Source organism: Bos mutus, chromosome 7, assembly GCF_027580195.1.
Source record: "Bos mutus isolate GX-2022 chromosome 7, NWIPB_WYAK_1.1, whole genome shotgun sequence".
Taxonomy (NCBI): Eukaryota; Metazoa; Chordata; class Mammalia; order Artiodactyla; family Bovidae; genus Bos; species Bos mutus.
Window position 1 is genome coordinate 92,639,713 of NC_091623.1, and position 27,147 is coordinate 92,666,859.

At 56.9% G+C, this 27,147-nt stretch overlaps 1 protein-coding gene across 3 annotated transcripts; it reads right to left on the reverse strand.

Annotated features, from left to right (window-relative positions):
* PCDH1 (protocadherin 1) lies at positions 1 to 26,404 on the reverse strand. Of its 3 annotated transcripts, XM_070374515.1 has the most exons (6): positions 26,204 to 26,404; positions 16,838 to 17,700; positions 11,674 to 13,869; positions 6,135 to 6,354; positions 5,156 to 5,194; positions 3,896 to 4,026 (listed from the first exon to the last, which is right to left on the reverse strand). In XM_070374515.1, exons 1-5 carry the CDS (start codon positions 26,241 to 26,243, stop codon positions 5,169 to 5,171), a joined length of 3,345 nt encoding a protein of 1,114 aa, XP_070230616.1. In that variant the 5' UTR covers positions 26,244 to 26,404; the 3' UTR covers positions 3,896 to 4,026; positions 5,156 to 5,168. The 3 variants fall into 3 exon arrangements, 2 of the variants coding, with proteins under 2 accessions (XP_070230615.1, XP_070230616.1); XM_070374514.1 differs by lacking the exon at positions 5,156 to 5,194 and having other exon boundaries at positions 1 to 4,026; XR_011464835.1 differs by lacking the exons at positions 3,896 to 4,026; positions 5,156 to 5,194 and having other exon boundaries at positions 6,237 to 6,354; positions 8,926 to 13,869.
* Positions 26,405 to 27,147: the final 743 nt, after the last annotated feature.

Sequence of the window (27,147 nt, forward strand, 5' to 3'; positions counted from 1 at the left end):
TCCGGTTTTCACACTTTTATTGTAAAGCTCGGGAATAATTACACGGGTCTTTCATTGACAGCTCAGCAAACAAACCGGAAACGAACCGAACCGGAGGGGTAGGGGCGGTGCCTGCGCATGCTCGCGGCGGGGGGCGGGGGACGGTCAGAGAAAGAGAAAGACAAGAGAGACAGAAATCATTACAAATCAACGGGATTGTGCTCGCAGCGCCAGGGACAGGGGTGGAGTGGGGGCGGAGCGGGGGCCCTTCCCGGGAGGAGCGAGGCGGTGGGAAGTGGCACGAACCAAGAGAAACACGACCCCAGTGTGGGCACCCGACGCGCCCAAAACCCCCCTCCCTGATCCCCACCCCCCAACACACGAGAGAGACACGGCCCCCCTCCCCACTCAGATAACCCGAGGAGACACAGTCTCCCCCTCCCCACGGGCAGACACACCGCCCGGAAACCCCATGGGCGAGACACAGTCCCCCCTCCCAGAGAAGTCCCACGTGGAGACGCCCCCTAAGAGGCTTTCTCTTGGCCAACACAAGCCAACCCAACACCAGGAGACAGCCCCCGTCCAGGGAAGAAATGGCTCCAGAGGCTGGGCCCTCAGGAGATAGAGGTATCCCAGAGCCCCTAGGAGAAAAGACAACTTAGAGCTGCCCAGTCTCATCCCAAGTGCTGCAGGTCAGAGACACCCCGGAGGAGAGGTGCGGGGAGGGCCAGAAACATCTCTTCCCAGACATGCTTCAGAGATAGCCCCCTTCCCTGGGAAGAGAGATGGCCCAAGACTGACATGCCTTAAGTACTCCCAGGAACCCTGGGAGGAAAACAGGCTCCCCAGAGAGCCTGGGTAGGGGGGAGACATGCTCCCATGGTCCCCGGAGGGAATACATATCCCTCTAGAGACTCCCAAGGGGAGAGATAGGGCCTAGGGAGCCCCCAGAGGTGAGGGATGCCCCAAAGACTCTCCCCGGGGGAAGTGAGACACGCTTCAGGGACCCTAGGAGAGAAGTATGTCCCCATATACCCTCCCCCGACCAAGAGACATGCTCTGAAGTAGGGGGTGAGGACAGACTAGGTCCCCTCTAGGAAGACACTGACTGGGTCAGGCTGGGTTTGAGCGGGGTCTCCTCTGGCCAAATGTCGCCTATTTGTACATAAAACTGTACGCGACACAAGGCATTGGGGAAGGGCTTCACAGACCTAGGACCAACTGGAGTGGTCCCCAGTGCTGTCACCCACCCCCTGCCCACCTTTGGTTTCACCTCTCCAGTGCCCAGGTGGTGACAGACTCAGTGCCCCGACCCCAACCAGGGGGCTAGGGGCTCTGCCTTTGCCTGTGGGAAGGGCTCCTCTGTGCTTCTCAGCCCTCCTGGCCACCTGGGCCACTCTCTTCCTTCTGGCTTCTCCATTGTGCAAAGTGCTCCTCTGCCCTTCCACTTAGTGCTCAGGGGCCTCCAAGACCAGGGCAGGGTGCCCAGGCCACCAGGGGCTTCCAAGGGGAGTCTGCCGACCCCAGGAATGCCTCCTGTCTGGACCACCCTCTCCACCAAGCAAATGGGCCGCATACAATCTTGCCAGAATCTTGAACTCCAGGACCCAGGACAGCCCTCAAAGCCACTGACCCACCAGCTGGGCAACTCATGTTACCAACTCCACCAGTATTGCACCTGCCCCGTTTGTGCAGGGGGAAGGGGCTGTCTCTTTAACCAGCCCCAGCCCACCTCCTGGGCCTCCCCGAGGGAAAGGAGCCTTTGGCCAATCCCTGGACCTGGTTGCTGCCACCCCAGCCCACTCTACACCCTGCCCTCCATAGAAGGGCTGTGGATGCTGGGGCCACAAGCCTAACAATGTTCTCCTTCCCAGCACTGTTACCCCAAGCCAAGTTAGGGGCAAGGAGCAGAGAATAAGGTGATTCTTCAGCCCCATGGCTTTCAGGGGTGGAGGTGGGGTCTCTGGGGATACAGGAGTTAAGACCCCAGCAACACAGCTCCCAAAGGCACCAGACGACCCAGCAGCCTGTACCCACCCCTCCCACCCTTGGGCCGACCCCCCCAAGCTTAGACGAAGTCAAGCAAGGGCCATACCCTGAGTCTCCAGCCTCCCAGCCTGGGCTCCTGGGGAGCTGGAGAGGTATGGGCCAAGGCAGTGGGGGTTTCTGGAAGGAAGGGGGACTGAGGCTTTGAGATGGCCACAGTGGGAGATGGAGGCTCTGCAGGATGCCCCTCACACCCTGGCCCCCTGAGGTGAAGAAAAGAATCCCACCTCATCATGGCTGACTGGGCTTCTCTGCCCCCCAATCTCCCCACCCCCATGGGACCCCTGACCCTGGCAAAGGGAAGCCCAACTGGAAGAAGGGGGCCTGGAGCCCAGGGTGCCCTGAGGCGCCCTTCCCACCCCCTGAGATCAAGGCAATGGTGGTTTTACAGGCTGACGGGTCAGTCATGGCAGGGGCTGGGGGTGGGGGGCAGAGAGGGGGCAGGGTGCAGGTACCCCCTACTGGGGGCAGCGACCAGCCACCCCCTGAACAAACCTTCCTGCTCCCAACTCACCCGACCAGGCCAGAGGCACAGTCATCCCACCCCTGTCCAGCTGCCCCCCACAGCCTCAGGGCCCCTCTGTGATGCTCATCTGGATGTGGGGGCCAGCCTGAGCGGGGATTCCCCCCACCAGGGCACAGCGTAACAGTTCCAAAAAAATAGAGATTTGTTTCTTAAAAAAAATTAAATAAAAGCCCAGCTCTGCTGATAGGCGAATGTTACCCTCACCCCCGCCCACCCTTTGTTTCCCTGGCCTGCACCCCCATCCCACCATGGCCCCAGGGGTATTTACAACATGGAACAGTAGAGGCCTGGGGTGGGGGGCACTGCGGCAGGGAGGAGGGGGCATAGGGCAGGTCCCCCCCAGAGGGGTCCCCCAAGACAACACAACATCAACAAGAAAAGTTGCAAATCAGGCAGAAATGGGGACATCATTCCAAGGTCCTTATATACAGACACTGCATGACCAGTGGGGAAGGGGGGGCCCCCAGATGGGACCAGGCATGGGCATGTGGCAGGCAGGTGGGCCGGCCCAGGAGCAGTACAGGAAGACAAGGCCTCTGCCCCACTCTCACCCCCATCCCCACCCCACCTTTGGTAACAACAGCCCTTCGGGGAGCGCCTGGTGGTTGAATTTCCTCTGGGAGTTCCCAGGGAGGGGGGCTCCCCAGTTCAGCCCTGCTGCAGGGCTGGAATAGAGGCATCCTATCCCCGCCCTGGTCAGCCATCCGGGAAACAATGAGTTAAAAGTGTGCTACCCACCCTTGACTCCACTATCTGCCCAAAGTAAGGGGGTGCTCCCTGGAAGTCGAGGGAAGGGAGCCTAGTCATCAGAGAGGAGCCCTCTTGGGCATCAGCTGGGAGGAGCCCCATAAAGGGGAAGAGGGGGCTCCCTAGGGTCTGGGGGATGAAGTGAAGGGAGAGGACCTGGACCCTGCATGGGGGAAGGGCCAGCGTGGTCATGAGGCCAGTACCCCACCCCCCACTCAGGGCCCTGGCCAGGAAGTCCACGCTGGAGGAGTCAGGAGCGGGGACCCTGGAATGGGCCCACCTGGGAGCTGGCCGGCGACTGGGGAAGGGATGGCCGGCCGGCCAGAAGGGGGCTCACAGGTAGATCTCACGCTTGGCTGTCTGGGCAGATGCCGGTGTGGCTGCAGGTGGGAAGTCCGAGGTCTGGGTCAGGGGGATTTCCTCCAAGGTGGCCGAGTCCTTGCAGGAATCATGGCTACTGTGGGAGAAGGCACTGTAGGAGGGCAGGAGGCGCACGGGGGCCGTTTTGGTGTTCCGGTCTTCCGGGGGGCTGGGGCTGCCGGCGCCCGCAGGCTCCTGCCCTCCTCGGTCCTGGTAAGGCACGAAGGTGGAGAGTTTGAGGGCGCTGCTCTTGGTCCGGCGGCTGGGAGACGACTGGCCTGGCATCCAGCACGTGTCGGAGTGGCCAAACTCGCTGCACTCGCGGGTACAGGTGCCCGTCATGGCGACATCAGGCAGAGGGCGCAGGTCTGCAGGGAAGAAAGGGGAGGGTCCTCAGGCAGGGCAGCCTTCGAGGGCTCTGCTCCATGGCCTCCCAACAGCACCTCCACTCTGTCTTGGAACAAGAGTGCACACCCCTTCCTGCCCACCAAGCTCACAGGCACACACACCCTCCCACCATCCACGGCGTGTACACTCTCACACACAGCCTATCCTTAAATAGACACCTCCCTTCTTCCACCCTCACCCATCCTCCAGCTCTCCTCTCACACACCCACTGTATCTGCCCTCAGACAGGTGCACACACAACCCATCTATGCACTCTGTCATCTACCTCCAGACAGGCTGACACATGCACACCTACCCTCAGATAGGGATGAGGAAACCCCTGTCCTCATTACAGACACAATCTCTTTCTCCCTTGTCGCCCTCTTCCCCCCACACACCCATAGCCTTCCCTTCAGATAGGCATGGACGCACAAACCTACACCGGGTATCTCTATCCTCAGACAGAGGTGGGCACATATCTTCCTTCTGAGCCCCCTTAAGCCTCACCATGCCCCCAGCTGTCCTGAAACCCCACCCCAGCACAGCAAGGCCCCACTACAAAGCCAGGGGTTCCCATAGAAGCACACACTCACATAGCCACAAGCACGCTCATGCAGCCCCACCCCGCCTTACTCTGGCCCCTACAGCAACCACCATCCCTGGCCTTGCCCCGGCTCCCTGCCCAGAACACCCACGGGAACAGGAGTTGGCCGCCTGACATCAGCAGTAGCCGGTGTGGTTGCTGGGCAGCCGGGGTCTCTATGGGAACGGCTGGGCCTGGAGCACTTCCTGTCACAGTTGCCCCCGTCCTGCCCTCTCTTGGGGACAGCACCAGGCGGTGACCTCCCCGCCCCCCGCCAGGGACATGACTGAGCAGCACCACCTGGGGTGGGGGCTCCCCTGGCACCACCCACCCTGGTTTGGTCTCCTGCCAGTGCAAGGTGAGAAGGGGACAGCTCTGTCGTTAACCCTCAAAGCACCCAGGCTCTTTAGCTCAGGGCAGAGTGGGGACCCAACATGGCATGGAGCAGAGCACGGGCACTGGGTGGGCGGGGCTGGGTGCTGGGCCGAGTCCCACAGACCCCAGACCCCAGAGCAGCTCCCACATACCTGGCAGTCCGCCTCAGGGCCTGCTCCTGCCAGCCGGCTCTGCGCGGGCACAAAAAGGACGAGACGGGCGTGAGATCGCACATGGACGGGCAGGGTGGGGAGAGAGGACACTCTGAGACCTGGGGCCTGGGAGGTCAGACAACAACCTGTGCCCGCGGGGTGAGGTGTGGAACCTTTCATCTTTTGGGGGGCTTCGGGACTTCGGCTTGAGGGAGGGGGCGAGACCTGAGGAAAGCTCCAAGCTGGAGAGTCTGTCTATCCCAAGGGCAAGCTGATTTAGGCTCCCCACTGTGGGCCACCACAGATGCCTTCACACAGACACGCATTGCATCCATACATTCTGACAACACATCCCCCATCTGTCCCCATACTGCTCCTGCCCAGACCTCACTTCTGCCATCACTCTCCAAGCCTCTCCCAGACAAGACTTTCCCCTTCCCAGCCCCACCACTCCTCTCCTCAGCCAAACCATCTCCTGCTCCCCCGGGGACCATCACACCCTTCTCTGGGCTCCTTAGAGCATCCAGGGTCCCTTGAGCATCCTCAAGGCCCTCTGACCCTCATTACATCAAAAGATTGCCTCAAGGCTCCCTCACCACTGTCTGAGCCCTCTAGCCCCCATTCTTGGGGTCCCTGTTCCCAGGAAGCAATACAGAGTAGTACTAAATGCAAAGTCTTTGGAATCAGAGAAGCCTGGGTTTGAATCCTTCCCAGCTTTGTCACTTCCTGTATATGACTTTGGATAAGTGACTCAACCTCTCTGCGCCTCAGTTTTCTCCACTGTAAAGTGGGCACAATAAAGATCTCAAATCAGAGTGGTTATGCAGATTCAATGAATATATGCCAGAAAGCACTCTGCACAGTGATCACTGCTGACCACAGAAGAGCTCAAGAGATGGAGGCTGTTTTGTAAGGTCTTGTCATCATTTTCAGGCTTCTACTCATTCCTGGGGTGCCCGACCATGCCAACTCCCCTCACCGTTCTCGGGGTGCTCCATCTCTCCTATGCTGCCATCAGGGGTGGTGCGCTCATAGTGATCCTCAGGCAGAGCCAGGGGACCCAGTCGGGGCCCTGACGACGACTTGCTGGATGGCGTCTCAGACTCCTCCAGGCCACTATCGTAGTAACTATGCTGGGACGGGTCCTGGAGCTCCTGAGCCTGGCTGGTGGCGGAGAAGGTGACGCGGCGGTGAGGTAACTGCGGGGAGAGGAAATGTCACTGCTGGCCAGCCAGCCTGCCCCACGGGCCCACCACCACACCAGGCTGCAGCCCCAGCCAAGCCTACACCCAGAGCTTCTAGTCCTCTAGGCCTCAGCAGCAACCAAGAAGAGGCCCAGCCCCCCAGCACAGCACAGCCCCCCAGAAAGCAGACACCTTCATAGAGGACTGCCCTTCATTCTAGGACAGCTCCCAGGACAGCCAGGACCACACACTGGAAGTCCTAACACAGCACAGGCCCCAGTGTTATGATAGCCCCCAGGCCAGCAACGATAAGCCTAATCCAGTACAACCACTTGTTAGAGCACAGCTTCCCAGTATTGGCACAGCCTCTCTCATTCCAGACAGCCAACACCAAAATAGCACAATACCAGCCAACTCCCCTAATTCCAGCATAGCCTCTAAACACCAGCAAGCCTCCAGTTTCTAGAACAGCTCCCTGAAAGCAGGACACACTCCTCATTCCAAAACAGCTCACCAATACCAGAACAGTTCCCTAATTTCCAAATAGCAGCTTCCAGACTCCAGCTCCTCACCTGTTTCATTGCTCCATAACTTCCTACTGCTTCCATCCAGTGGGGTTGCTAACGGCTTTCTGAGCTTCTGTTCCTCACCCCTGGTCTGCAATGCCCCCTGGTCTGTAATGCCATAGGCAGGACTCCCTGCTGAGTCCTCTCCCACTCAGCCCCTGTCCCCACTTGTTCCCCTTCAGAGAGGCCTGGGAGTGGAAAAAGGTGGGAAGGAAGAAGGAAAAGGAGCCTGATAACAAATCAGGGCACCTTGGGGGTGGGGTGGCAGAACAATGGAAACTCCCCAGCCCTCCATATCAGGAAACAGTATTACTGGAGAGGGCAGGGCCCAGGAGGACCTGGGCATAGGAGGGGGAGGCGGCATCCATCAGGGATTCAGAAGACTGGCTTCAGATGGAGACTCCTTCTAGGAAACAGGAAGGAGCTTCTGGGAGGGGCTGCCGGCTTGGTGGATTCAGGATTTAGACTGGGAGCTGGGGTCGGGGGAGTGCAAAAGTGACAGGCTGCTCCCAGCCAGCAGCTCCGTCTGCCTGCCATGGGTTAATGATCATCCCAGGAACCTGGCAACCTCAGCCTGGAACTTGGCACAACCAACCAAGCACCCAAACACCCACCTGGGACTACCACTGGTTCTCCTACCAACCAGAAATTAGGAGTTGTGGAGGGTGAAGACCAAGGGCCCCTGGAGGCCAGGGGTGGGAGCAGCCCATGCCCAGGCCCCTGCTGATGAGTCTCCAGGTTCCCTCTAATCCTCTGACTTTGTGCTGCTTTGTTCTTAAAACTCTCAATAGGAGGTTATTGAGATGGAAGGTGGTCCAGGTTTGCAGACCCACCCTCCTGATACCGTAGACACTCTGTGTCCCATTCAAGGCAGCTGGGGTGGGGGAGGGCGTCAGCACAGGGAGCTGCCTGCCCACCCTGCCTCCCACTCCATCTTCAGGCACAGGCAACCCTTCTTGAGATCCATGTCGGGATCCAAAACACTGAAAGGTCTGGGTGATAACAGACAAGATCTCCCAAACTGACCTGACGATAGGTTCCAGGAGCTCTGGGAGGCACAGAGTAGCCCGGCTATCAAATGTTTTTTTCTTCACAGTTTTCTTTTTAGACATTAGCCAGCAGCTCTCCGTCCCTGCAGAACCTGTGCCTGGTAATCCAAGCTGCAATCCTGCCTCCTGGAATACGCATTACTTGGTCTTTTTCTATGATGCTTTTCTTTAAAATGGAGGGTTGGGTCATACTCAATACTAAATATTCCCTATAGTTCTATGACTATCAAATTTTAAAAAGTCTAGGGACTTCCCGGCAGTCCATTGGTTAAGATCCCACACTTCCACTGCAGGAGGCGCAGCTTCAGTCCCTGGTTGAGGAACTAAGATCCCACATGCTGTGCAGTGTGGCCAATAAATAAATAAATCTTAAAAGCCTATGTCCAAAATCTGTCTCAAACACCCCAGTCCAGAAGTTCTAGACACTTCCTGGATATTTCTAGTTGGTGTCCCCATGGACCCTTCAGATTCAACGTGCCTGAAACCAAATTCTTTTTCTTCAGTCAGCTTCTGCATGGGCAATGATCTTACCATTATCCCCCTTATCCAGACTCAGAAGGATGGTATCTATCTGGAAATCTTGGTAGCTCTCCCCTCACTCCCCACCCCTACCCCACATCCAATTATTCCTTGAGTCCCGTGGGTCTTTTCTCCAGAACGTCAGCCTGATCCATCCATCCATTATTCCCTTTGCCACCATCCTTGCCTAGACCTTAGGGGTTCAGTCCTGTACCTTCACCTCTACCAACTTAAATCCATCATACACTCCAGTGAACTTTCTAAAACTCAGTTCACCCCAAATTCAAGAGCTTTCAGGGGCTCCTATTTTCTCTAAGGAACTTTTGACAAGGCATCTATGTCCTCTATAGCCTACACCTTCCAATCTCCTGTTTCAGCTCCCCACTCCATCCTCCATTCCGTTCAGAGTCCCCTCTCTGCCCTCTCCCTGCCTCCAGCTTGTTGACACTCACTCCTGCCTCAGGGACTGGCTCAGCCTCCCGTCCATCTCCTGCTCCTCACTTCATGAAGAGCTGGTTCAGGTGCACATTTCCCTCTCAGGAGCCCACTCCCATGTCTTCTCATACTACATGCCTCAAAGAAAGGGAGGGGACACCATGGTCAAATAAATGTGGAAAACCCAGAGTTATACAAAGCTTAACAGTTTCTCCTTTCTTGCAGAACTTTGTAGAGCCTTTATTAGGTTAATCTGAACTTAGTCAAAAAGTGCATAATGGAAAATAGCAGACTCTGGCAACCAGATCTCGCGATGATTTGAATTTGACTCCATCGCTACCTGGTTTTCATTTCTGTAAAATGACCTACTCACAAAGAGTTATGAGCGTTGAATGAGCTAATTCACATAAAATGCTTAGCATGGTACGTTGCACCTGGTAAGGACTCAAAAAAAAAAAAAAAGAAAGCGAGTAGTGGCAGAACAAGTTGGGAAAAGCTTTTCTATGTGGCATTCTCACTGGCGAGAAGCAACACCAAGATTCCGAACTGCCTCATCTTTTCACTTGTATGTCTTGTAGAAATATGACCATTTTTCCCTCAGGGTCTAGCACAGTGCTGAGCACACAGTAGGGATTCAGCCTATGTGTTTTGATGATAACAGCGGTATCATGACTTGGTTATGTTCAAATGTGCAGTGTGGCTCCATCCCTGGGTTGGTCTGGAGCCGAGTAAAGGATAATCCCTCAGACTTCGGAAAAGAAAAAGAGATGAAAGAGCTACAGGAACAGAAGAATGAGGGAGAGGCAGCGGCAGCAAGGAGAGGAACAAGAGAGAAAGGATGATTGGTCAGGAGCTGCCGGAGGCCACCCGAGAGATGCTTACTCGTCCAGGAGAAATGAGATGAAACCAGATTTCACTTTCCCATGCCCCACTCCTCCAAAACCCCCAGGATTTTCACTTTGGGGGTGCTCCAGGGCGTTGGGGAGTTTGTGGACCGAATCAGAATAGAGAGCTGGCGCCTTGGACCTCCTGGGAGTGTCTCAAGCCTCTTCAGTTACCATGGACACAGGTTGCCTCTGGCCTCAGAGACTCCCCCAGGACCTGAGTCCCCTCACTCTGACTTTAGCCTCCTCCTTGGGCACAGCCAGCGACAGGGCAGACCCAGGAGAGCAAGAAGTGAGAGACGGAGAGAGAGAGAGTGAATGAGAGCTAGCAGCTAAGGGTGGCCAGAGCAAGGAGCTGAAGGAAGGGAAGGGAGAGGGCCATCTAGGGTGCCTCAGCCCAGGTCCGGGGACACAGAGCAGGTCGGCCCACGGCACTGGAGGATTCCCTCCCCTCTCCCTGGGCCCGCCCTCCCGGCAGCCCAGGCTGGTGACCCTGGTGGGAAGACAGGGCAAAACAGGCTAATTGCTGCGTGTTGAGTGGTACAGGGATGAAGAGGCTGGGAAAGGGACTTGGGAAGATCTTGCCTCTAGGGAAGTTGCCTAGTATAATTAAAAGGTTCTGTGCCTTTACCTGAGGCAGCCAGACTGCACTCCACCTACCTCTACCAGCTGCTCTGGTCTGAGCTCTATTGGGAACTGCTCAGTCTGCACAGAGTGGAAAGGTCAAGTCTTAGTCAGTGGAGAAAGGTCAGGACTTGGGTGTCTCTCCACCCACGTTCTTGATGAAGGGCATCATTCCCAGGGAGGCCTCACAAACATGAGGGGAGGTGGACTTCCCTGGTAGTACAGTGGGCAAGACTCTGTGCTCTCAATGCAAGGGGCCCGGGATTCGACTCCTGCTCAGGGAACTAGATCCCACATGCTACAACTAAGACCTGGCCCAGCCTAAAGAAATAAATATTGTTTAAAAAAAACCACTAAAAACCACGAGGAGAGGGATACACTGCTGGACACACTTCTTTTTGAAGGGTGCTTCACCCAGACATGGACTCGGTCATGGTCATGGGTTGGTGGGGGGGAAGGTGATCAATTAAGATACGGTTGGCAGAGAGGTGCAGGTCTGGGACATGGGGAGGGACAAAGAGCAGGGATGGGGACACTGAGGCAGGACCTCCAGACAAAGGTTTGTTTCCAGTCTCTCTCACTTCTTCTCTCACTTCCAGGAAAATAAGAAACCAAAACTCCAAAAATAGAGAACTTTATTATCAGGGGGAAGTGTTTGGGATGGGGGAAGAGGAATGGGGGGCTCAGCCCAGGAGTCTGGGGTGGGGAAGAGGGTAACACACAGTACACAGAGAAGGCACAAAGGGGGGCCCCCCTCCCTGACAGAGTCCCCACCTGGTTACCCACCAGGGCCCAGGTCTCCCTGTTTCCCCTTCAGAGAAGCACCCATGGCTGGTCTCAGACAGAGATCCAGGTTTGAAGGAGACTTAAGTCTCCATTTCCCTCCACGCTTCTGCCTCCAAACCCTTCTGCTCCCCTGCCCATCAGCCCCCACCTGCAGCACCCAGCATCTGGTCCTGTCCCAGGATGTAACAAACCACAGGCCTCTCCCAGTGGGGAGGGGCAGTGGGTGGGGGGACACAGAACGCACCCTCCATTTTCACTGGGCCCAGCCCTCCAAGCCTAGGTGAGGCAGCAGGGTCATTGCCGGTCCCAGCGTTCCCTGACGTTTGGTTCCACCTCCCACCATTGCCTTGGGCTGGTGAGCAGAGCAGGTTCAAGACACCAGCTCCGTCACTCCCACACCTCGGTCCAGATGGCCCCATGGTAGGGGTGGGGTGGGGGCTGGGGCGTGCTGAGCCTCAAGGGCTGGCCTACCTGCTTGCTGGGGTATTTGGGGGGGTTGGTGCGGTAGCTGTAGTCGGAGTACTGCTCAGAGCCCGTGGACGTCGTGTCCCCGGTGCCCACGAATGTGTTTGCAGGCGGCAGTTCCTGCACCACCTGGTGCTTCTTGGAGGCGGAGGGCGACTGGGGCTGCAACTGGATGGAAGGCAGTGGAGAATTAGAGCGATAGTGGCGACCCAGGTCAGGGCTGCCTGGTGGGTAGTTGAGGGGCAGGTGGATGCGTGGACTGTCCCCGGGGGCGTCGCTCATCAGGTTGAACTTGAGAGACTTCTGCAGGCCAGTCTCATCCTCATCCTCCACCGGTTTCACAGGCTTGGGAGACTTGCTCTTCTTGCCCTTGCTTTTGTTGCCCTTGGAAACTTTGCTGCTGGGCTTGGGGGCGTACAGGTCCTTGGTCTCCTTCTTGCCAGCCTGGTAGCCACTCTTGGCCTCCCGTTGCCGGCAGTAGCGCACGAGCACAGCCAGGGCGATGAGCAAGGCCACGGCCACGACACCAGCCACCACGCCAAAGAGGATGTTGCCGCGCTGCTTGGAGCGCTCATATTCTGGGTCCCCGGCGATGTCAATGTCCAGCGGCGTGTCCAAGCTGTGGCCCAGTAGGGTCTCGAGCAGCGTGCGGTTGGCCAGAGTCTCGTTGACATACAGGTGGACCAAGGCTGTGCCGTAGCGTGGGGGCTTGCCGCGGTCACTGACCTTCACGACTAAGCGGTGCAGCCCATGGTGGCGGCGCTCAATCTCCTTCTCCAGGGTGATGGCACCAGAATGTGACCCAATCTGGAAAAGTCCATAAGGGTTGCCACCAGCAATGCTATAGGTCAGCTCAGCATTGACACCAGAGTCAATGTCCTCAGCTGTCACCTGGCTGACCGTCTCACCCAGACGGGTCTGGGGGGTCAGCAGCCGGTGGGAGGTGTTAGAAGGGGCAGTGATAAAAGGCGCGTTGTCATTCTCATCCAGCACGTTGATGGTGACACCAACATAAGCTGAGCGAGGTGGGACACCACCGTCCACAGCTTTCAGTTGGAAGGTATAGGTGCTTTGTTGCTCCCGATCGAAGCTCAGGCTGGAGAGTATGGTGCCCGTGCCGTTCTGGATAACAAAGTCACCATTGTCCTGCTCCACCGTGAGCTGCACCCGTGCGTTCTCCCCCTTGTCCCCATCAATGACAGTCACCATGCCCACCGGACTCAGTGCTGGCATGTTCTCCATCACCGAGAAGTTGTAGCCACTCAGCATAAACTTGGGGTCGTTGTCATTGCAGTCCAGCACGTTGACGAGGACGGTGGCTGTGCCCTGGAGACTAGGGCTGCCCCGGTCAGCTGCCACCACCTTCAACTCATAGCTTTCCCTCTGTTCCCTATCCAGGGATGTCTTCACCCGGATCTCTCCAGTTTCAGGTGAGATGGTGAAGAGGCCCTTGGCAGCTGGCTCAGGCTCCAGAGAGTAAACCAGCTCAGCATTGGAGCCCGAGTCGGCGTCACTGGCAGTGACCTCGGCAACCACTTCACCCGGCTTGTTGTTTTCTGGGAAAGCGACCTCAGTGACGCTCTGGGTGAAGACAGGCGCATTGTCATTGACGTCCACCACCTGCACCTTGAGGGAATTGGTGCTGGAGAGTGGCGGGTTGCCGGAGTCCACGGCCACAATCTCGATGGTGTAGTCTTTGACCTTCTCATAGTCGAGCGGGGTGGTGGTTTGCAGGAAGTACTTCTTCTTGCTGTCACTTCCCGTCTCGCTGGCCTGGCGAAGTTGGAAGGGCACATCGCCTGCTACCACACAGGTGACAGCCGCATTCTCTCCCTCGTCTCTGTCAGATACCTGCACCAGGGCCACAGCTGTCTCTTCCGCCACATCCTCTGAGATGTTGGCCATCCCGTCCTGGTGCGTCACCAGCCCTATGCCACGGATCTCGATGGTGGGTGCATTGTCGTTCATGTCCTTCACAGTCACCACCACCTGGGCTCGGGCACTCTTGGGGTTGGTGCCACGGTCCTTGGCAAGCACCGAGAAACGCAGGGTGCTCAGGTCCTCACGGTCCACGGGGCCCTGCACAGTGATAAGTCCGGTGTTCCTGTCCAGTCGTAGAAGGCGTCTCACGACTTCAGGTGCCTGGTGGAAAGTGTAGTCGATCTCTGCGTTGGCACCTTGGTCTGAGTCGTTGGCCTTCACCTACAGGGCAGGGGTAGAAACGAGGGAAACAGGGCTGGGTTAGCTTGGGGATAGCAAATTAAGGGACACCAGGGCTGCCTTTCCAGGGAGCACAGCAGACATGACTAATCTAATAAGGCAGCCTTTCCAAAAGCAGCACGTGTAAGCCCTGCCCTTTCCCAGTTCCTGACACTGTAGCTGATATTACTGATCTATTTCCCTGAAGAGCACAGATAACAGCCCACAAATCCTCGCTGGTGCTGCAGGCTAACTACTAGAGATGGGACAGGGCAGAACTGAACTCTACTTATCATTTCTATACTAGTCCACCCAAACGTGGGGATGAGGGTCCAGCTAGCAGCCAGGGTAGCCCTTCCACCCAATTTAACTGACCTTCAACCCTTCTGAAGAGCTGGGAATGTGTGAGTAGTAGAGCTGGTGTGTATGTATGGCGTATGTGTATAATAGGCATGCATGAACATACACGTGTTGTGACTATGTGAGAAGGTATGTGTGTTTGTGTACGTGTGTGTTTGTACATGAATGGAGACCCACATGCCCACCTGGAGGCCACAGGTGAGGGGACTGCTTTTTTTGAAAACAGCCAGATAGGGATGTGGGTCAGAGGGAGCCCGCCAAGCCAGGCCACTACCCTTGTCAAACCGGGGAAACCTGTTTCAAGTCTCTTCTCCTCCCAGGTCTGGTGCTGGCTAGGCACCAACTTGAGGAATCCGGCCGAGCCTGCGGCCAAGAAGGAGGGACTGGTGCAGGCCACAGAGCCTGCTGGCAGCAGGCTGGGCTCCCAGCATCAAACAACGAACTGCCTGTCCCTCTGCAGTGGGCACGCCCTCCTGCGCCGAGGCCGACGCGCACCCGGCCCAAGTCTACACAAACACGGGTGGTGACGGAGGAACAGGAGCCAGGTGGGAATGGCCATGAGGGAGCACCGGTCAGGCAGAAACATGCGATCTAGAGTTAGGTCACAGCCCAGCAGAATGCGTTGGCAGTGTGTGTGGGGAGATGAGACCAGATGGGTGCAACTAGGCAGAGTCTCTGGGGAGCAGAGCAACAGAGTCTTATGTTCAAATCCCAGCTCCACTGCTTCCCAATAACGTGACCTTGGGCCAATGATTTAACATCCTCGAGCCTCAGTTTACAAATGTGTAAAAGGAGGATAATAATAGAACCTATTTCACAAGGTAGTGATGAGGATTAAATGGGATGTTATTGGTAAAAATGTCTAACACTGCCTGGCACGTGCCAAGTGCTCCCTAAATACCATGTATCTCTCTTTTTGTTTATCCATTCAGCCATCCATCCATTCACCTCTGAAAATCAGTGCTGACACTCTATGGGCCACTGCTAGTGTCTTTCCTTCCCATCAGGATTTTTTTCTGACAGTAAAGACACATGGGTCAGGATTCCCAACTGCTTGATCTCTGCTCACTCCTCTAACAGTTTCTCTTCGCCCCTCCATCCCCTCAGTCTGTCACCAACTTTTCATTATGATTCCCACTGTCTGCTTCCCTGTCTCTAGCTTGGTCACCCACCTCCTTATCCGCCTTTCGTGCCAGCTTACCTCTCTCTCTGACTCTTGACTTCTGTCTCTCTCTCCCATCTTGCTCAGTTCTTCAGCCTCTTTCCCACTGCTGGTTCTCTCCTATCCTCTCTTTTCTGCTCTATCTACCTGTAGCCTCGTCTATGCCCCATTGTCCTGCTTCATCCCACTTCTTGACTCTTATACCCATGGGCTCTAAAGTCAAACTGTTGGACGTGGCCAAGGTGGGATCTGAACACATCAGATGGGTGACGTGAGGAAAGTTTCCTAATCTCTGTGGGCTCAGTTCCCCATCTGTAAAATGGGATAATGCTTACTTGGTACTATGGGGATTAAATGATATAATACACAGAATGTATTCAGAACAGTGCCCAGCACCTAGGCTATGATTAGTCACCATCCCCGACTGTCTGTCTCCCTTCTCTCTGTCTTTCTTCTACAGATTCCAGTCCACCAGCCACTAAATAAAGGTCCAAACTCCCCCTGTGCCCTGCTTCAGTTTGGGGATGTAGAAGGAATGGTTTCCCAGAACAGCTAACGGTGTGCAGGGCAGTCTGAGCCCTCCTCAGCTCCCTCACATCAAAGACAGACAACTTCAGCCCATGGGGAAGGAGAAAGGCTCTGGGGCTGGCAGGAGGCCAGGGCTGAGATGACAGCACGAGATACACCCACCTGTCTGCAGGGACGCTTTCTTTGCTCCCTCCCAGGCCCTGGCCCCGCCAAGCTGCCCAGCCCCTGGGGCAGTTCCCACGGAAAGGGGTGCTGAGAACTGCTACAGAGGCCACCAACCCCCCAACTGTGCCCAGCACCCCATATCCATGGGTGCCCAGTGCCTAGGGGAGGAGACAGATGTATAGATATCTGAGCACAGTTTCTAGAATTCTGAGGACTCACCTGGCTAAAATGATTTCATTTGACTGTCAGGGATGGGCAAAGGTAGGCTGTGGCTTTCAGCCTCGGGAAACTCTCATCTGGCTAACGGGCCCCTGGTTGGGAAGATATTCCCATCTCTGGAGAGAATCTACTTGGACAAAAGGCGATTCATTTGTTCAGCTCGCTTGGCTGGGGAGGAGAATGTCATTTGACTTGGGAGGGGGTTTCACTTTGCAGAGGTTTCTCCAACTTGACTCCGCCTCAGGGATGGGGGATCACTGTACTTATGCTGTGTCACTGTCACGTAAATAGCTTGACAGAGGAAAGTCACTCCCCTGCTGGGGTGTGGTAGGAAAGTCTCACCAAGCAGGGGCTGGGAAAAGAGATCTCGCTGCAGTATTTTGACCGTTTTGCCCTTAAGTGAAGGGAATTCTCATGAGGTTGGGGTGGGCTCCCATTTCTAAATGGAAGTCAGCCACAGGGTAGAGCAGGGAAGACGTAGGGTACAGTAGACCCAGGGTAGAGTGGGTCACCCTGACAGATGGAGGGGCCTCTCACCTGGATGACTGAGTGGCCTATGGGGCTGTTCTCAGACAGCTCAGCCTCGTAGGACGGCCGCTCGAACTTGGGGGCATTGTCATTGGTGTCGAGCACGGTGACCCGAAGCAGGGCGCTGCTGGCACGTGGGGGGTTGCCACCATCCTGCACCTTGATGGTGAGGTCGTAAGAATCCAGGCGTTCCCGGTCCAGGTTGCCCATCACGATGAGCTGCGGCTGCTTCCCCTCCTGGTCCTCTGCCACCTGCAGCCCAAATAGCTCCTGGGCCTCGGGCCCCACCTGCAGCTCATATGACGCCACACCGTTGGGGCCAGCATCTCGATCCGAAGCCACCGGGATGGAGAAGAGTGAGCCGATGTTGGTGTTCTCGGGGATGGGCAGTGTGATGACTGGCGAGGCGAAGTTGGGCGTGTTGTCATTGATGTCCTGAACCTCTATCTGGCCCTCCAGCAGCCGGGGGCTGCCATTCTGCACAAGGTCCGTGATAGACACCTCAAACTCCAGGATACAGGGCTCACCAGGGAGCTGGTTCTGGCATTCACGGAGCCCCTCACGGTCGATAGAGGTCTCTGTGGTAAAGATGTCGCCCGTCTTGCCATCCACCCGCAGGTACGGAGCGCCCACCTCTAGTTTGTACAGGTGGCCCACGTCGGGAAAACCGTAGTCAGCGGCGAGGCTCCCGATGAGGGTATTGGGCGGCTGTTCCTCAGCCACCTTGTACACCACCCGAGTGGCATGGCCCGGGGACGGAGCCAGCAGCAGCAGCAGTGCTAGCAGCAGGGTGGGCAACAGCAGACGTCGCTCCCCGGGGCCTGGGCTGTGCCTCAGGGGCCCCATTGGGGCAGGCTCCAGAATCAGGAGAGCTGTAAGGGGGAGAGACAGAACAGAGTGGTCACCTGGGAGGAGAGCCCAGGCTCTGAGGGCTGCCCAGAGCCACCCCCAACTCCCCCTCTCCCACCCACACACTGATCTCCAGGAGAGAGAATACCGATTCCAGGACCCAGAACCCGGAGTCTCACCCACAGCCCAGCGTAGCAGCGGTGTCTGCTCCAGCTGGAGGAGCCGGTAGGCGCCGGAACAGGTCTAGAGCAGTTCCCGCCCCTGGAATGCCCAGACCCACCTGACACTCCCTCCCTCCCTGCTCTCTGCCCAACACCTCCTTCTCACCAGCATCCTGCCTTAGTCACCCATGCTAATTACCCTGATACTGAGATAGGGAGAGACAGCAAGTGCAAGGGCGAGACCTGGAGCCCCCCACCCCCTGCCATGAACACAGTAGGAGAGAGACGCAGGAACCCTCACATTCCCCAGACCCCAATCATCACCACCGCCCACGCTGAGGGCCGCTCAAGTTGGCTGCAGGCAGAAGGGATGACGTCACGTTCCTATCCCTTCTGAGATGCCAAGTCAGTGTGCGCATGTGAGGTAGGACATCTCAAATCCTCTTCTGACACTAATCACCCTGCTAACCAGGATGCCCACCCCTACAAAGGGCCAGCTTGAACAGGGCCCCAACCGAGGCTTGCAAACAAGGTTGAGGAATAGGGGTTCTCCCTCCCCGACCTCCTTGCAAACACACATGCCCCTGAGCATGGACACCTGTGTGTACACACACAGCTCCTCCGCCCTCGCTCTCCATGGGGGCGGTGGGGAGGAGAGACATGGGCAGGTACGTGGAAGATAGCAGACGTCAATACTGGGGTCAGGGCAGTCAATGGTCAGAGCTGACTAGCCCTGGAACTGGCATTGGGAGCTGCCCTGGCCCGTCCTTAGAAACTAGGAGTCCAGCAGGTCTAACTGGGATTGGGCTGCCGATGACACGAGCAGCCTTGCCCAGACCACTTCCCACACGTCTGTTCAGTCTCCCAGTGTGTATCTGGCCCCTACCTCACACCTGGCCCCTCCCGGCCTTAACCGGTCCAGCCCCATCTCGCATCTGCCTCTCCCTGCCCACCCCCAAATCCTTCCAGTGAGAGACCTGTATGCCCCAGCCAACCACAATCTGCACCGCAGTCACGACAGCAGCTTGCTGCTCCTGCTGGTCTCCTCAGCTTTGAGCTGTGTGTCAGCAGACTCCAGCTCAGTACCAGCCTTGACTACCTCCTCTTCTCCAGCACCACCACACCACAACCAGCCCTGCTTTGCAAATCCAAAGTCTTTGGCTTGGCATCTTCAACAGAGGCTCAGGCTGGATCTCCTGTCCCCAGCTCCTTGCCTGCCCCTGGAATAGGTGCCCCGCACCTGGAAATCCTACCAAGGCCCTGTGACAGGCCACACCCACCCCACTAAAGGCAGCCGCTGGTCACCCGGGAAGCCTTCCCAGCCTCTTCAGCCCACAGTGACCTCTCCTTCCTCCAACTCACAGCCACTTATTGTGTGTACCAATCCCTCGGCAATGAATCACCGTGCAGCCGGGGACACCGCCCGCCTGTGTTATTCAGTCCCCATATTGTGCATCTAGTCCTGTGTTTTCCACCTCCCCAAGCATCCTGAAGGAAGGGACAGGGCTCCCTGCATTCATCCCCTTCCCAGAGCTGGGCTCAATACAGTGCTCATTCATGCTTTCAGGGAACATTTATTGGGTACTTAAAATGTTCCAGGCTCTATGGAACACAGTGGAACATACTGCTCTATGGGCAGTGGAACACAGATGCAGTCTGTCGTTGTGGAGCTCACCATTCTAACCCATGACTGGTCGTCACTTTTGTTGGGTTGTACCCATTTGACAGGTGTAGGGCAGCAGGATGGAGAGAGCAGGGACTGTGACATCAGGCAGTCTGAGGCAGACCCCAGCTGCCCACGTCCTGACCATGTGAGCTGCAGAAGTTGATTTAGAGCCTCGGTTTCCTTGTCAGTAAAATGGGAATATGACTACCTCTTTCCTAGGGAGTTTGAGATCATATGGGCTGAATGCCTAGCACATGGGCACTCAACAAACGCTCCCTCAAAGCACTTACCGATGTAGTTAGGTAGCTGTTTGGGGAATAATTTGTGAATGGTTTATCTTTCTGTGAGCAGAAACTAAGAGAGCCTCTGCTTTGTTTACTCGTATATCCATCCTGAGGGCCTCGCCCTGGACCCTGCACACAGTTGCTGCTGCTGCTGTTTAGTCGCTAAGTCATGTCCAACTCTTTTGCATCCCCATGGACTGTAGCCCACCAGGCTCCTCTGTCCATGGCATTTCCCAAGCAAGAATACCGGAGTGGGTTGCCATTTCCTTCTCCAGGGGATCTTCCTGACCCAGGGATTGAACCCGGGTCTCCTGCATTGGCAGGTGGATTCTCTACCACTGACCCACCAGGGAAGCCCCCCGCACAGCACAGTGGGTGCTCAGTCACAGCTAATGAATGACTGCGATTATTTTAGCTAACCTATCCTGGAACTTGGTGTGTGTTCACTGCTCGTCCTCACCCACTTTCTCCACTCCACTGAGGACTCCCCGGGCTCTGATCGAACCCTTCTTGTGTAGGTTAGATCTCAGCAAATGGTCATTGAATGCAGATTCCTTGCACAAGCAAAGCCCCTCCCTGGTCGTTTCTCCCACTAATAGGCTCAACACATGTGAGGCTGTTATCAGATGAGTAGTGTGTGTTTGTTCCCAGCTGCAATCTTAATCTCTTTAAAGGAGAGAGGAATTTATCTGACGCTCTATTTGGATCCATCCTTCAGCCATTTCCCCTCTCCGCATGGACCTGGCACTGGGCTCATCCTACCATCGAGCCCCAACCCAAACACACCTATCTCCAAAGAACCTCATTCCCTTCTGGGCACCTTATTCTGCCCTCCCTTGCACAGCACACACACTATATGGGATCACTGTGAGCACCAACTCCAAGTCTTGGCTGGGTGGGGCTTAAACCTGACAAAGAGGAGAAATAAAGCAGTGACAGCCTGCCTCCACTCACTCTCTCCAGATCAACCTTTTGGAGTCACATCCCCCTTAGTAAATTTTATGAAACTACATGGCAGATTTTTCCAAGAAGAACGAATGTTCACAAATTTTGGCTACAACTTCAGAGGTCCGTGGTCTGGCAGCGTCAGGGTGACTTTGATTTGTAGCTGCTCTAAGAGCTACAGATTAAGCACCAATCTCGGGGGCTTTCTTCCCCATCTCAGGTCACAACCAGGGGCTCTGACCCCTCAGGCCTCCCAGGCAGCACAAACATAGCGTGTTTGTGACACATTCTCCCCACCTCCCGCCTGCCTCCTAATACTCATACACATTCTCTCACTCTTGCTGTCACCCGTGCTCAGTCGCTCAGTCACGTCAGACTCTTTGCGACCCCGTGGGCTATAGCCCACCAGGCTCCCCATTCCATGGAATTTTTCAAGCAAGAATACTGGAGCCGGTTGCCATTTCCTTCTCCAGGGAAATCTTTCCCACCCAGGGATCAAACCCACGTCTCTTGCATCTCCTGCAGTGGCAGGCAGATTCTGTGCCACTGAGCCACCAGGGAAGCCCCCCTGTCACCCTTAGGAGTCAGGAAAGGATTGTGGCATCTAACTTCTGATTGGGAGGAACACTAAAAAGGAATATCCAAGGCAAGGACGGTTGGGGGCAGGGGGAGTTTCCAGGGGTTGGGAGAGGCTTGCCCAGAGTAGGATCAAGAGCTGAAGAAGGCTAGGCTCTTTAAGTACCTGAAGAGTCCCTTTAAAATGAGTACAATCTGGTCCCACCCTTAGGAATTCTGATTCTGGAAGAGGGGCCTGGAGAAACCCCCCAGGCAGCAAGGTGGAGGCAGCAAGGGTCTGGAACCTTCTGGGAACAACCTTGAGGTACTCTAGGTCTTTGGAATTAAGAATGAAGTATAATTTCTGTCATCACCTTTACCATCATCATCTCTAACACTCCCAGAGATTCTACTACATTTACATCCATTTCCCATTTAATCCTCCCAATCCTCTGAAATGGGTCCTGTTTATTATTACATGGCTTCCCATAGTACATATGATAAAACTGAGGCTCAGAAAGAATAACTGCCTTAGGTCATAGAAATAGTAAGCTGAAAAGTTAAAGTGAAGTTGCTCGGTCGTGTCTGACTCTTTGCAACCCCATGGACTGTAGCCTACCAGGCTCCTCCGTCCATGGAATTTTCCAGGCAAGAGTACTGGAGTGGGTTGGCATTTCCTTCTCTAAGGGATCTTCCCTACCCAGGGATTGAACCTGGGTCATCAGTATTGCAGGCAGACACTTTACCAACTGAGCCAACAGGGAAGCTCCTAGTAAGCTGAAGAGTTGGGATTTGAGAAATAAGAATGCCTTCCCACATGAGTTGAGAAAAGGCTGGATGGAGGAAGAGAAATCAACAGAAATCACTGGTTGCTATGTACCCCCCCTCCCCCAACACACACACACACACACACACACACACACACACACACACAATCCCTGGGTTGCCAAACCTGCAGGGCAAGGAGTGAAAGAGAAAGAGAGGGTCTAGGGTTCAAGGACGGAAGGACGCCAGGCCTCCCTGGATGCAGGGAGAGAGAACAGAACAGCCAGGAGTGGCAGTGAGGCAGCCCTTCCTACTCCTGCTCCCACCATCCCTGAACTTTGTCCTGGTGGTTGGTTACAGGGAGTCATTAGTCCCAGACGGCAGCCTCTGAAGCCATTAGTGCCTTATCTGCCCTTGCCCAGGCACTGGCTGCCTTCCCGGCAGGGGTGTCCCCACCTCCACCTGGTGACACTGGGAACCCAGGACCCTGAGCAGTCAGAGCCTCAGGAGGGTCAGTGACTCATTCTTCTCAGGCTCCACGAGCACAGTGAGGTGGGAGGGCAGAGGCCAGGGAAAGCCAAGGAAAATGCCATCTGTGTCAACATCTGGGCAGGAAGAAGGACGGCTGTGGGGGTCACCTGGAACCTTCATTGCCAGCCTACCTCGGGGACCAGGGGCCATTTCCTCCTGAATGCTGTGGCCAGAGAGGAAACATACAGGGGCAGATGTCACAGCCCCAGAGGCCAGGTCAGCTGTGACCCCCACCCCTGCAGTGTAACAAACAGCCACCACCACTGCGGGCACAAAACACCAAAGGACAAAGCAAACATCTGGGAAAGGAGGGCAAGCAAGCTGGGCTGTATGGGGTGGAGCTGCTCAGAGGCTTCCCACAGTGAATAAGTGCACAGCCCTCAGCTCCTCTCCCTTCTCTTTCACAACCCTCTATTAGCCTCTGTGGAGTTTCCAGGCACCTGCATTCTTGAGTCAGATTGTCAGAGTTCAAACTCTTGTTCCACCACTTGCTAGCTGTGTGACCTTGGCCAAGTGACTTTACCTCTCTGAAGATATTTCTATATTGTGGAATGGAAATAATCCTGCCTCTTGAAATTATTTGGGAGGATTAAATGAGAGCTGATACATTAAGGTCTATTGTAAAGGAGTGATATCTTTCTATCTAAATGGAGCATTTCATTTTCAGCCTCAGACACACAGTAGGTGCTCACTGGTTTCATCAATAAGTGAACAAATCCCTTGCCAGCTGGGAAGACCTATGAAGGCAAGGGTAGTTGTGTATCTTACTACAGTATTGCATCCTCATCACCCACCATGGGCCTTGGCAGACAGTAGGAGCTCAATACATGGTTGAAATAATCTCTGCAGCACCAACTATCCTCTCTTATGGTAGGGGCAGCCCTCACCCCATGTGAGGATCTCCTCCTTCCCCATCTCCTCTCCCCAGCCCTGACTCCTGCTCAGCTCCTCCCTCCATCCTCCCAGACCCTCTCCTGACCCTTCCACCCACACTCCGAAGCAGTTAGCTCACCATCTCTACCTAGCCCAGGTCCCCTGACCAAGTAGCCACAGCAGCAGAACCTCTGCCAGCAAGACGCCCCTTTCCAGCTGAAATCCCTTTTGGGGGTGGGGACTAGGTGGGAGGGAAGGGGAGAAACTAAATGCAGCCAGAACTGAAACCAGACCTGCTCCCCTGCTATCCTGCTCAGCAGTCTCTGGAGGCCCTTCTCATCCCTCCCTCCTCGATCCACTCCATGCCCTGGTCTAGTTATAATTACAGATCTCAATCCTCCGAGACCCCCACATCAAGAAAGTAACACTTGCCCCACCCCTAACCCCCACACACCTAGACCTCTGGCTGTCACAAACACCTCTGGGCGCCCTCTTTCCAGGCAGCTACCAAGGGTTGGCTCAAAGCAGGTAATGGAAGGCCCTCGGCGTCTTCCGGCACGACATCCTAGACTCAGCCGGACAGGCCGGAGCGGGCAGACCCCAACCTACACCGCTGCGGTCAGCGGGCGCTCGCGGCACACACCCTGCGCTCGGGGCATCTCCTCCCAGAGGACACTGGAGAGTGTCGGGGGTGGGACAGCGGCAGTTCCTCCAGCATCCCCGGGATCTCTCGGCCCCACCCCACCCCCACCCTCACCCCCGCGGCGCCGGGCCTCCCCGAGCCCGAGGCGAGACGCGAGTGCGGCGCCGGGAGAATGCGCCTCACCAGCGGGCCCCAGGCGCCCCCTGCCCCAGGGGCCGCCGCCGGGAATCCCTCCTCCTCCGCACTCCCGGTCTCAGCCTAGGGACCCCCACAAGCCGGCGTCGCCGAGAGCCGCGCCGCGGGCGCCGGGAGGGGGCAGGGAAGAAGCCGGCGCCGGAATCACAAAGCGGCGAGCCCGGCCCGGAGGAGAAATTCTCGTAAAACCGAGCCTCTCGCGGACAGCAGAAAAGGGGGCTTTACCCTACTCTCAATCATGAAAGATGTCAGAGCCGCCCCGAATATTTCCTGCTAGAAGGAATGGTCGCCGGCCACTGCTGAGAAACAGAGGCCAGAAGTCTGGGCTCCCGAGGGTAGGTGGGGGGAAGGAGTGCGAGTCCTTGTCGCCTGCCAATTCTGCTCCTGCGCGTGCCGCGCGTGCCCTCCTGGTCCCAGGGCCTCGCCCGCGCACACGACTCTGGCCTGCAGCCGGGACCTGGCGCAGGGGACGCCCAGGTGTGAGAGAGACACAGGTGTGTGGGACCCAGGTCTACTGGGGATCCAGGTGGTTCGGAGAACGCAACTGAATGGTCCGAAGAGGGTCGCAAACACTGCCCAAGGTTGGCACCCTTTGCAAAAGGGCCTAGTGCCCCGGAGCTTCGGGGAGGCGGGGTGGCGCGGCCTGCCAGGTCCAGCTTGTTCCGGGAATACCCAGCCGGCCGGCCCGGGAGTGGGGGTGGGGGAGGCGCCGGCGGGGAAGCTGGTCCGGCCAGCCCGCCCCTAGGGTTCCCGCCGCCGATATTTACACTGCCTGTATCGTGATAAGGGGAAGGGGCGCTAGGGGCTCTCCCGGCGGCCCGGCAGCTTCCCAGGACGGAATCTGGCCTTTGAGGGAGAGGGACAGAGCGCGTGTGTTTGTGTGTATACCCCGCAAGGTGTAATGTGATATTGTTGGTGGAAGGTGTGTGTGGAATCCAGTGTTAAGATGTGGGAAGCAATAAACTGTGTTTGTGACCGTGAAGCGCTGTTGTGGGTGCCACTTGCTGTGTTAGGGTGTATGCCTTCAAGGCGTGTGCGGAAACACTGGGTTCTGTGTTTATGGGTGCAATCGAGGGGTGCAAGCAAGACGCGTTGTGTACCTGTGTTCTGGCCAAGGAGTGTAACATAATTTATGTTAGGGTGTGTTCCTTAAAGGAATATGTGTGTGTGTGACTGGGTTTTGAGTGTTCATCTGGCTAACTGTGGCCGTGACACTCCTGTTTTAGAGCACGAGATTGCCTTTGTGTGTCCAAGTCGCCGAATGTCACCCCCGGTTGTGTTCTATTGCTTTGTAGGACCACAGGTTGTGTGTCCGTGCCGCTGAGCGTGCAGGCGCTGAAGCGGATTCTCAGCTAGTGACGGTGCCCCAGCGGGCGCTGATGTGCGGGAGGTATGCCTGTGTGCACATATGTATGTATGTGTGTACATATGTCCGTGGTCTGGCCCTCCGGGTGCCCGCGGGGAGCTGGACGCGCCTGAGTGATCCAAGCCGGTCGCCCAACAAGTGTGTGTGCTTGTGGATGAGGGTCCTTGCTTGCTACGTCCTCGGGGAATGCCCCCCCAACTGGGGGCTGCGCTCTTGCCCCAAACCATCTCCATCTCTCGCGCTCCCGGAGCCCCCTTATGCTCGCAGCTCCAAGCGCACCGGGGTGCAGGGCGCCTAGGCTGGGGTCCAGTCCAGCACTCCCTCTCCTCGCTTGGCTTCTTGCGGCGGACCTTGGAGGCCAGGGTGCCCCGGCCGCAACCCCCACTCCGAGCTTCCAAACGCCCCCAATTCAACCCCGGCACGCGGAGCACCGACTGGGCCCCCGTGGCCTCGCTCGGCCGAGCGCCCCTCCCTCGGCTCCCGCCGGCCATGGCCGCTCACGGGCGGGAGCCACCGCCGCCTCCACCGCCACCGATCCTTACCCGACTCTGGGCAGCGCCGGCCGCGGGCCCTGCAGTCCATGAGCCGCCACCGGCCCCGGCCCGGGCTGCGACTCAGCACGGCTCGGGCTGGCGCTGCGGTTCAGGCTTGGCTCCGGCTGGCTTTGCGCGCAGCAGCCCCGGCGGCTTCGCGTCCGCGCCGCGCTCCCGCTCCCGGAGTGTGTGAGGCGGCGGCGGCGGCGGCGGTGGCGGCGGCGGCGGCGGAGCCAGCAGCGAGCGGAGCGCACAGCCGGGCCCGCCCCCTCCCTCCCCCTCCCTCCTGGCCCGCCCGCCCGCCTCCCGCCCGCCTCCCCCTCCCCCCGCTCCTTGGCCGGGAGGTGGAGCTCGGGACCGCTCTGGTTCTGCTGGGAGGGGACCCCAGCACCGCTCCGCAAAGCCGGGACCCCTTTTGCTGTCTCCTCGCTACCCGAGGCCCGTATACGCAGATTGTCCCCCTCCCAGGCTCTTCAGTTTACACTTATCCCACCCGTGCCCCCATCTGGAACCCCTCCCAAATTCCTTTCCCAACCTTATTCAAACACCTGTCCTTTACTCTGCCCCCCTGGGAAGTCGAGGCACGGGAAATGTCTCCCGATGCCTTCTCTGGGCATCTGCTTCTCCAGATCCACGTTCTTCCTGCCCAGACCCCCAGAGCACCCCGAGTGGCCCTCCCTTCCCACTGCGCTCTGGGGAAGTCCACCCCTCCCCCTCTGGCCGAAGCCGCAGAGCGGTCAGCGTCGGTGGCCGCAGCAAGTCTTGGGGGTGGGGCTACGGAGGGGACCGTGGAAGGGGGAGGGTAATGGGACCCGGAGGCTCCCCTAGAATGAGGACTGGGGAAATATGCAAGTGTGAAGATGAGGTGACGCGCCTCAGCTCGGGCTGTTAGAGGGTCCCCCAATCACCTGTCCTCTGGGCGGCATGGAGCTGTGGCCCCAACACATTTACCA

Coding starts and splice junctions, on each gene's coding strand:
- PCDH1 (XM_070374514.1), bottom strand. CDS start 26,243: ATGGACTGCAGGGCCCGCGGCCGGCGCTGCCCAGAGTCGG. Junction 17,701..26,203: donor CCGGCGCTGCCCAGAGTCGG/GTAAGGATCGGT, acceptor TCCCCCTTACAG/CTCTCCTGATTCTGGAGCCT. Junction 4,027..6,134: donor GATGGAGCACCCCGAGAACG/GTGAGGGGAGTT, acceptor TCTTCCCTGCAG/ACCTGCGCCCTCTGCCTGAT.